General features: G+C 34.9%; 1 protein-coding gene across 1 annotated transcript; it reads right to left on the bottom strand.

Moving 5' to 3' along the window:
* Nucleotides 1–2,658: 2,658 nt before the first annotated feature.
* On the bottom strand, nucleotides 2,659–10,350 carry LOC147395424 (3-phosphoinositide-dependent protein kinase 2-like). Its single transcript, XM_086450436.1, has 11 exons — nucleotides 9,876–10,350; nucleotides 8,137–8,317; nucleotides 7,921–7,973; nucleotides 7,670–7,771; nucleotides 7,493–7,601; nucleotides 7,330–7,408; nucleotides 6,553–6,718; nucleotides 4,227–4,361; nucleotides 3,933–4,093; nucleotides 3,144–3,366; nucleotides 2,659–3,065 (listed from the first exon to the last, which is right to left on the bottom strand). The coding sequence occupies exons 1-11, from the start codon at nucleotides 10,065–10,067 to the stop codon at nucleotides 2,982–2,984; spliced, it is 1,485 nt and encodes a 494-aa protein (XP_086306562.1). The 5' UTR covers nucleotides 10,068–10,350; the 3' UTR covers nucleotides 2,659–2,981.
* Between the last annotated feature and the right edge of the window lie 495 nt (nucleotides 10,351–10,845).

Below are 10,845 nucleotides of genomic sequence, written 5' to 3'. Positions count from 1 at the left end.
AGGGTTTAATATCTCGTCCGAAAAATTGACTTGTTTGTCTGTTTCGTCCTGTCCATGCCTCATACCGAGATGACTCAGGCGATAAGTCTCGGACTCGGACAAGTTTTGAAACCATGCTCACACATGGCTGCTCAAATTCAAACTTCAACATGTCCTAGTCAGTTTACCAAGCCACCGCTATGGAGTTAACCCTCCTCCCTGATGGACTAGTCCTATGGATTATGGAATAGATTCTCTCTTTCTCTCTCACCCACACACGAAGAAACTGATCCCAACTAGAACATTTCCATTGGAGGTCAAAATCCAATTGGCAGAAAGTTTGGTACAGTCCAAGAACGATGATTTCTATGTCTAGAAGTCGTAGCATGGTTTCTAAGTATATTATTTCAAGCATTAACGGGTATTTTGGTCCATTGTCGAGTTTCATGAATTTCAAAATTTTGTGGGGATGTGAAACTAAGTGTGCACAATTTCTATATTTACGAGTAGCATTGAAGGGATCAGTTAGACTTCTGATGATTTGGAGAGGGATCGGGAAATTGGTTGGCGAATTCTGGGATGGGATCGACCTGCAAAAAATTACGTAGGCGTTTGGATAGGACTCCTTGGCTACTTCTGACTCTTGCGGGGAGTTAGAAGTCGTTTGGATGCGTTTGGATAAACAACTCCTTCGAAGAGTTACTCCGCGCAAGAGCAAGAAATTACTCTTTGTGAAGAAGTCGAGAAAACCTATTTCTCAAAACTCATCTTGCGGGGAGTCAAAATTTAATGGTTCGTTTTACCAAAATACCCTTAACTTTATTAATTTTTTATGAAAATATTCCTAATTCATTTGCCCTTAAATCAAATGAAAGAAACATTTATTAATATTATTATTATTATTATTTTTTAGTATAATGGATTTAAACACATTATATTAATATTTAATATTTAAATTATTATATTAATATTTATTATATTATATTATATTAATATTTATAGTTAAACACATTATATTAATATTTAATATTTAAAATATTATATTATATTATATTAATATTTATAGTTAAAATTTAAAAAACAATATAATTTGAAGGCATATTATGATACTAAAAGACAGTCAGTCAATTTTTTTTTAAATTTTGAGTATAATGGATTTAAACACATTATATTAATATTTAATATTTAAAATATTATATTATATTATATCAATATTTATTATATTATATTATATTAATATTTATAGTTAAAATGTCAAAAACAATATAGTTTGAAGGCATATTATGACACTAAAAGACAGTCAGTCAATTTTTTTTTTAAATTTTGAGTATAATAGATTTAAACACATTATATTAATATTTAATATTTAAAATATTATATTAATATTTTAAATATTATATTAAATATAATATTTTAAATATTAATATAATATTATATTAATATTTATTATATTATATTATATTAATATTTATAGTTAAAATGCCAAAAACAGTATAGTTTGAAGGCATATTATGACACTAAAAGACAGTCTGTCAATTTTTTTTTAAATTTTGAGTATAATAGATTTAAACATATTATATTAATATTTAATATTTAAAATATTATATTATATTATATTAATATTTATTATATTATATTATATTAATATTTATAATTAAAATGTCAAAAACAGTATAGTTTGAAGGCATATTATGACATTAAAAGATAAAAAACAGTAACTAGTATAATATAAGGGTATTCTGGTCTTTTTTCTAGAAGTCATAAGAAATCAGTATGGTTCCCAAACAAACTTCCAGCACAAAAGTACTTCTGCCAGTACTTCACAGAGTTGATTGCCAAACGCCCTTTCTGCACAGAATTACTTTTCCAGCTCCTCCATAGAGTACTTCAACTCCTGTTCTTTGGAAGAGTAGTTCTGCTCCTGGTATCCAAACAGGCCCACATTTTTGTGAATGGATACTCTTCAAAAATTCTAAACACACCTAGGTGGACTGAGCCAATTTGGTGACTGAATCAGCTATACACTGAGTCAACTCGGCACCAGATTCAACTCAGTCTATGCGTCAACTCTGATATTGAGTTGAATCGTTTGATCGAGTCGAGCATGTGGCTTGAGTTGACTCGCTAAAGTGAGTCAACTTGGCGTTTAGCTGATTCATTGACTGAGTTGACTATGTGGAATCGCACTCTACTTTCTCATGACCATAAGATCATATTCCAAACCAATCATAGAAAAGCTCAAATCCAAAGGCTTTAATGATCCACAATAAACCTGTCGTAGTCCTCAGGTGTACCCTAATACAGATCACAAAATAAACGGGGCTTGTGCAACAATCATAACTAATTCAAGAACAGGGGCAATTTCGTCAAATCAAAGCCCAATACGAGGATTTTAGTCCGTGGTCTCCCTCCCTCTTCGTCGTCTTCGCTCGCCAACTCACCCACAAAAAAATCACAGAGTAGTTGAGATTAGGTTTCTCTCTTCAACCTCTCGGGTGTTCACTTAAAGTGGCAGAACATGTGCTGCATCCAGACTGATCACGACCCTCTAAATTGAATACTACCAAAGAAACCTCATCCAACTAAAAAAAGAAAACACTATATACAGAAAAATAGTGCCAACCCATCTAAAATTCAACCAACTTCACACACACACACACGTGCACATGGTTTGCTGTAAAAAAAAAAATATCATTAATTGCTATGTATGTTTTACTACAGTAAAGAAGTCGATCTCATAACACAACCCCCCAACACACGACAATAAGAACTTTCTATGGTGCCACCATATGTGCCAGTCAGTTCCAAGGCACAATCGAAGGTGAAGTGACTACAAGGGGTGAAGTAGAGAACTTCAAAAATGCCTGAGCTGCAACTTGATTTTCTATCTTCAAATAAATATTTCTCTGGAGTGTCTGAGCCTTTCAGATCTCCCATGTTCTTCCTCCGCAATCTCATAACATACAAAGAATGTGTTTTAGAATTCACAAACATAAAAAAAATCAACGGTTTTGAAGGCCCTCAATAGCTTTTTTCCATTGCAAAGCTCTTTGTTTTGTATCCTCAAATGACATGACCTTCTTTGGCTGAATATTCCAAGAAATATAATTCAGAGAAAAGAAACTAAAATACATGGGAACAATATAGTAATGGAAGAAGCATACCGTGCAAATCTTGAAATGTGAAGAACTTGACACTTGGATGCTGAGGTCATTGGGGTTGTTGGACCAGATTATGTTTCCTTTAAGCATCAGCTTTGCAGGGTCCACGCAGATCAACTTGGGCTTGTCAGTGAGAATAAGCTGCACCTTCTTGTTTGTTAGTTTCTGTATTTTCTTCAGGTTTGAGATCATAACAATAGTTTCCCCAGGATCCAGGAATTGTTGCCTATTAATATAACAAACATATGAAACATCCACGGCTGGCAACCAAATACAGATAATAAAGGATAGACTACACCACCGTATTCCCAGTTGGGCTTCGACCCATGGCTCAGTTGGTTTGACACATTGCAAAACTAACTTGAGGTCATGCGTTCATGTCCGGCTTACCCATCGAAAAATAGAAAAAAGAAAACTACTTTTCCTGTTGTAAAGAACTGACATGAAAGGATACATGCAATGGATCATGATATCTGTTGTGTAAGATCTGTATTTGACGGACTTTGATCCACCTCTTGTAAAAAGTCTCAACTACTTTTTACTAACTTAGAAGTCAAGGTTAAGACTACGCAAATAGGACCTCAGAAAGTTTCCATGTAAGAAGTCTACTTGGTAAGCATGGAACATCCTACTTGTTCAGCTGCGTAGTCATAGTCTCTACTTGTTCAGTTCAAGTAGTAAGTCCAGTCTACTTGCCTACTTGATTGAGTCAGCGAAGTCTAGTGGACCTTTATGCAATTTTCTAAAAGAAAGCAAACGACTAATGCAAAGCATGAAGGTGTTAGCAAATACCATCTTGAATCAAAAGAGTCTATAGAAGCAAGCCTAGTTATATGACCATATGCTTCAGAAGATGATGTGGCACCACCACTCCCATCGTTGTATCTGATAGAAGCATCTCCAACGTGTGAAAGATTCCACCCAGAATCCTGAACATCATCAGCCTCCCTTGACTGAAACCAAAATGAAAAAAGACGTGCAATTTAAATCCTCAGTTTAGGATCCTCATTAAAGAACTGCTAGGCTCCCTAAGGTCAATAAAGGAAACATTGTATTTAAAATAAAATTCAAGAAGCAAAATCGTACATTGGGATCCAAAGCAAGTTTAGGAGGAGAGAGTGATCTTAAATTTTTCCAGTCGACTCCCTTAAAGAAGGGATGCTTCTTGAGTGCCGCATAACCATCAGGCCCAGCACCTGGTCTTTTGCTGGGATCTGTATCCTGCATTGAAGTTGCATGACAGATTATAGGACACAGTTATGATCCCAATTTAAACAAAAGGCAATTCCATCTTGAAATTTTCTTCGAAAAAATCATGACTAACTTGCAACTTTCAATTAGTTCACAAAGTTTTGAAAAAATCACGAACTTCGCGAATTAATCGTGAAGTTTGAAATTGGTCAATATTATGATTTGCACATTTGATCAAATGGAGTATTAGGAAGATTGTCCTTCGTTCTCACCTAAGATGCCCTCATACAGGTACAAATACTAAAACTGGTATGGGAAATGGTGATATGACTCATTCACAAAATCCAAGACATAGCTATCCTACTTAAATTCTTAATACCATGCATTAGATTTTTTCTTTCTTTCTTATGCATCATTTGTTCTTTTCTATTTTTAAATCACCCATAATGTAAATGAAACTTATATTATTTCAAGGGTTTTTAAATGGGACTTGTTCACACATTTTGGTTAACACACAATCGGCACTAATCTTGGATTACTGACGTAGAGGAAGTGTGTGAATCATAGATTCAATGGAGCACACAAAATCAATAGATTCAATTGATAAACAAACATTAGCTTGAAAGAAAATAAAACATAAAGCTAAAAAGTAATTAAAAAAGAAAAGATAATTGAATTGAAGTTTCCAATTCATTGAATTTCGTTTATGGAGCTCCTTATATAGATAACTCTATCATAACAACTTAGAAACGTTCTAAAATACCAAAAAGTTACTTTCCTAACCTATTTATAATATAGTAGCAACTATCTAAATTTACTAAAACTCAATTTGGACACTTCTAAAAAGTTCTAATTATAGCCTAAAAAATAAAAACGAATTTAAACAAAAAATAGTATTCCTAAAGTAACTATAAAAATAGAAATAAATCCTATTAGAATTAGAAAACTACTTAGAATTGTAGATGTCCTTCATTAGTTATTGTGTTCCACTATGCATATTGAAGTATCCAAGTATTTTAATTATTCCCAGGAGGTAGAGGTGGATTTTCTCTTCTTTTTCTCCATTTTTAATAAAGAAACTGTTGATTTAGAAAAAGAAAGGGGCAATATAAAAAAAAATATGAAGCAAATATTACAATTTTTGATCGGCAGCATATATTACAAAATTAAGTTCACAAGAACACTAAGGAAGCACCATACATTGCAGCCGATGTAATTTGAATCGCACACATATTTTCACATCTTTGTACAAAGAATTATAAAGACTAGCTAGAGTCAAGATCACATATTTTTTGCAGAGACAGTGAAACTTGCATCAAATTACACAACATGAAAAAAGACAATTGAGCCCATAATAAAATAATCATCAATGCCCATTTGTATTTCAGGGAATTATATATTCGGAGACATGCTAGAGGACATGTACACCAATACATTTAGAAAGCTAGAACAGGAACAAGAAATACTAAGAGAATAATGATGAATGAAAGTTGTTATTTAAAAAAAACACTAAGGATTCCTGGACTTGGCATTCTACTTTAAATAATTGGAACAAATTAATTAAAAGGATAACAATTAAACCCCGAGGGTTGGTGAGATAGCCAAGACCACGCCTCAAGAAGCAGAGGTCTTGATTTTGAATCCTCCCCTTAGGGGCTGCCTCAAGGACATATCCCAGAATTACCTGTTGAATGTGGGGGGAGGGAACTGCATGTGCCCTGAGGATTGATCAGGTGCCCTAATAGGCCTGGATACCTTGGTTCCACAAAAAAAAAAGGATAACAATTGATGATGTGATCTGATATCTTATGATATGCATCACATACCTATGGATAAGATAATGCACATACATATTTAATGTTATATTTGCTACCCCACCCCCCAACCCTCTGAAAAAAGTAAAGTGAAGACCTCATATTCTATGAAAAATGCTACTCGGTATCTTTCTTGTAATAAAGAAAGAAACCAAATGGAAGTATTGCCCTATTGTGTGAAGTGTCCAAATCAGACATGTGTCTAACATGGTTACTTCAGTCTCCAAGAAGATTCCATAAAACTAACTTCTGCAATTAAGTTAAGGTTTTAAACATATTCAGGCGGAGGATGGAGGGTCTCATGGCAATAGGCTTTCTGCAAAAATAAGGTCAAGGTTCAGTTTTTGGAAAGCATACTTTGTGGTTATACTGAAATTAAGGCTAAACATGACCTGCAGGTTGCTTACCAATAAGCTATCTATAAGGTCTCTAGCTTCTTCTGAAAAGTAGTCAGGGAATCTGAGATCCCTGGCAATGATTCTTTGGAAAATGAGCCATTCACTTGCATCTTTAAAAGGAGAAGATCCCGAAAGCATCTGATATAAAGTGCAGCCCAGTGCCCAAAGGTCATTTCTGCTCCAAATATAACCGAAAGAAAATGAGTTTTCACACAAGACAATACTCAATAAAGAAACTAGAAAGGAAAGACATGCAATATATATAGTAGAGTTTACCCGTGCCACAGGCATCCTCTTTGGGATTAAGGGGGTATAAAAGAGGAAAAATACTAAAGTTGGAGGGGTATTATTAAAAAAACTTTGGGGTTAAGGGGGTAAAAGAGGAAAACTAATAAAGTTGGAAAGGTATCATTAAGAAAGGGGGGAGAAGAGGAAAGACAATAAAGTCAGAAGGGTAATATTGGAAAAGAGTAGAAGAAGAAAGAGAATAAAGTTAGGGGTATTTTTGGGAAGAGGAAGAAGAGAAAAGGTAAAACCTGTCCTCAAGATACGTTGTTTATGGGGTATAAATCTTGAGACAAAGAGTGGGACCCACCGTTATGTTTATTTTATATATATATATATATATATCATACAATAGTAATATCTAAATTTTTATTTTTCAAGCAAAAACCTACAAATATTAAATGGAGAAAATAGCCTAAGTTCGGGTTTAATACTCTTCGTCACATTCTAACATGTCTAATACTAGTGTCCAATGCTTTTCAGAACTAAATTTTCCCTTACCCCAAAGTCGGTGGTGAAGAATTAAGGACTTCGGGAGGTACATACGCAGCTGTTCCCACAAAGGTGCAAGATTTGTCATCTGTATAGTACATCAAAATAAATAATAAGATTTCACCCAACCATCCAAGTCAATGGTTTCCTAATAATAGAATGATAACCTTACCTGATGCTAGAGATGGAAGGAATGCGATTCGACTGTCCTTCATAGGTTTGACACTACCAAAATCAGCAATTTTAATATGTCCTTCTGCTGTAAGTAACAAGTTCTCTGGCTGCCATTGAAAAAAACTGTTAGAAAGCTTAAGGCCGTTGAAAGACAATCACATATACCTAGATATACCTTAATATCCCGATGTATTAATCCAACACCGTGTATATACTCAAGAGCGTTAACAACTTCTGCTCCATAGAAGCGAGCTTCATCCTCCAACAAACGGCCTTTCTGCACCCATGCAAACAAGTTGAATAATATAAAATGACCGAGTTGGCTGCCACCACATGACCGTAGGATCCAAAAAGCAAAAGAACAAACATAACAGAGCATCTTTGCATAGCCTTCGATATACTTTGGAGAATTTGAAATCAACTTACCCTGGTTATTTGGTCGAAAAGTTCTCCACCTTCACAAGATTCAAGTGCCATGTCTTCAAGGAATAATAAACAGAACCATGTCAGATAATGAACCCAATTGGGTAAACTAAGCAACTATAACAAAGTAAAAAAAAAGTATGGGTTCTATGCGAAACTATGGCAATGATACACAAATATAACAGAATACATGATGATGACTAAAACCAGAATACCTACACAGAGAAAAGGTGTCTTGAAATGTGAAAAATAGCCTAACAATGCCGGGATGATCCAACTGATCAAGTACAACGCGTTCCAACTTCACATATGATGTTTTGTTTTCTTTGGTGATGAACTTTTTGTCCATAATCTTCAAAGCATACACTTTTCCCGTATCCTTCTTCTTTGCCCTCACAACCTGATGAAGAAATTTCATATAAAGAAAATACTAATAATATAATGCAGACAAACCAAAAATGAAAAGTAAATACTATGCTCCATGATCTAAACTGCTGCCAATAGTGCAACATTCAACCATGCTAAAAATCTAACAATAATTCAGACCTGGACCTATAACATGAACCAAAACTAGTTTATTATTGCCTACCCATCCTCCAACATCACAACAGTTATAAAACCATTAAAGTCCCCAGAATGTGAGAGGGAGAAATAGATGTGAGGAAAAGAGGTACTCAGATGTTCAGTACACAAATTAAGGGAGAGATACTTCTCTGTCACAATATACATAACAAGTATTTCTGATGCATGTATTGGTCATAAAATAGGAAGCACAAACTCATTGTCTATTTATCCATCTTCCAGTAAATTCATAAGAAAACATCCCAATCTTGGAAAATCTTTCTGCCCTAAAACAAAACACGATTCAATTTTAAGTTTTAATCACACAAGGTGTATGAACACCAACCCGAAGTGTTGAGATGAGGTTCTGAAAGACTTGACGAAACATAAGATTAAATAGTTTCTCAAAGGCCTTGATGATGATGATTGATTCCTCATCCATTCAAAAAAAATTCTTGTTAGACTTTGGACAAGAGCCACATTTCTGTAAGGGTCGTTAATTGAAGCTATCAATAGAAAAATATTTTCTCATTGTATTTTATTTGTGAAGGGAAAACCTACTCCATGCAAATTGGGGTGGGGGGAATGGATTTCCTATTACAAATTACTCGTACGAAACCACACGGCCCTTGAATAACCAAAATTTCTATCCTTCATCATTGCAACAAACCATTTCTCCATCTTATCATTTACATTTATATAAGAACAAGAAAGCAAGTTTCTCAACAACAGTTAAACATCTCCATGGAATTAGTTAAATTCAATATGTGCTACCTTTGAATTAAGACATGAGTTGAAGACCAATAACACAAACAAGCCATTCAAAATCTGTTATATTTATAAAAGCCTATCCAATCATGATAAGTAAGCTTTTCCTACCATAAGCAGCCTAGATAAAAATATATATATCATCCATAAATATGAAGTTCTAGTCCCCACAAGATTAGAACATTACAAGTTGATTTTCCCAGGAAAAAAAAAAGACATTGAGGAGACAAAAAGCTCTTTTCACTCAACATTCTCAAATACCCATTGAAGTCCTCAGCTAAAGGGAATAACTGTTGTTCCCAGATCAGTTTGTCATAATTGGATAGATCATTTTAAGGATCTGTGTATCATATCTAATTTGCTTTCGTTCAATGTTTTCTACAACTCATCCACCTATGGTTCCTAATTCAGTCCACATTCCTCCCTTCACCTTCCCACCACTCAAAGATCTCACCTTTGAATCAAACCAAACACCCATTTTCACAACCTAACGAATTTATCATAATTTCAGGATCCAATAGATTGTAACTTAATCAGCAACAACTGAAAACCCAAATTCACTAATAAAAAAACCAATTTGAGGGATAAATAAATAAAATAATTTCATCAGCATCAGATCAAGATCAAACCTTGGAATAGGAACCGACGCCATAGATCTTTCCCAATTGGAAGTCGTGGATGGTGAAATTCTCTTGTGGGGCTCTGAAAGCGAAGCTCTTGGATCGCTGGACGGATTGATTAGGGTTCTGAAGACGAAGCTTGGAATCGAAATCTTTCTCCATTTCTGTTGCTGCACCTTCACCACCAACCAACGCCAACATCTCTCGATTTCCCTCTCTCAATCTTTTGGAGGGAAATTAGTTTCACGGCCTCCAAAGAAGGAAGACTGGTCAACGAAACCGCTAAAGAAACACACCACTAGATTCCCTGATTTGCGATTTCTGATAAAGCGAAGGTTCCATCTGCCAATTTCTCAGCCTTATTCCTTCGTCTCCAAACCCCAGTTTTGAGAGAGAGAGAGAGAGAGAGTTTACGAAAGAAAAGAAAGCGAGAGCGATTGGTTTCTGAAATCGAGAGACAGAGAGAACAAATTAACAAAAGAGAGAGAGAGAGAGTCTCAGCCATACGTTGGACGACGTGCGTCAAACGAAGTAGAGGATTAGACCCAAATATTAAGGGCTTTCAGACCGGGCCGGTCGGCCGAAAATTCCGGTTTTCTTATCAATATTTCTATGTAAATGACGTTTTTGACCTTCTTAATCAATTATGATCCACTACTACACGCTATAACGATGTTTTACCAACTTCGTACTAGCAGAAAGGGTTGTTGACTGTGGACCCCACTTGGGGTATGTACATATATATAGATCATCTATTTGATCCATTGGTTAGAATCAAATGTTATATAAGCTTATAACTAAGCTACATATCGTGGATGGATCTTCATCAAGTGGGGCCATAGTCCCTAAAAAACACCATTGTTGATTATGTATACCTCATCGATTTCTCGTGATGAGAAGAAAGATAAATGAGTGATTGATTGATTGTGGATCGAATTAATGGTTTAGATCATCCAAGTTGATACAACTGTTTTGGTTT

This window comes from Akebia trifoliata, chromosome 8 (assembly GCF_017979445.1).
Source record: "Akebia trifoliata isolate Shusen 1 chromosome 8, ASM1797944v1, whole genome shotgun sequence".
In the NCBI taxonomy this organism is placed as follows: domain Eukaryota; kingdom Viridiplantae; phylum Streptophyta; class Magnoliopsida; order Ranunculales; family Lardizabalaceae; genus Akebia; species Akebia trifoliata.
The sequence above is the reverse complement of the archived record's forward strand: the minus strand, read 5'-3'. Positions and strand labels throughout refer to the sequence as shown.

Bases quoted from the DNA above. Each gene is read 5' to 3' on its own strand.
- LOC147395424 (XM_086450436.1), bottom strand. From the start codon at position 10,067: ATGTTGGCGTTGGTTGGTGGTGAAGGTGCAGCAACAGAAATGGAGAAA. The intron at 8,318-9,875 runs GTTTGATCTTGA...TTTCTTCATCAG, and splicing joins GCGTCGGTTCCTATTCCAAG to GTTGTGAGGGCAAAGAAGAA. The intron at 7,409-7,492 runs GTAAGGTTATCA...TGTACTATACAG, and splicing joins CCTTCCATCTCTAGCATCAG to ATGACAAATCTTGCACCTTT.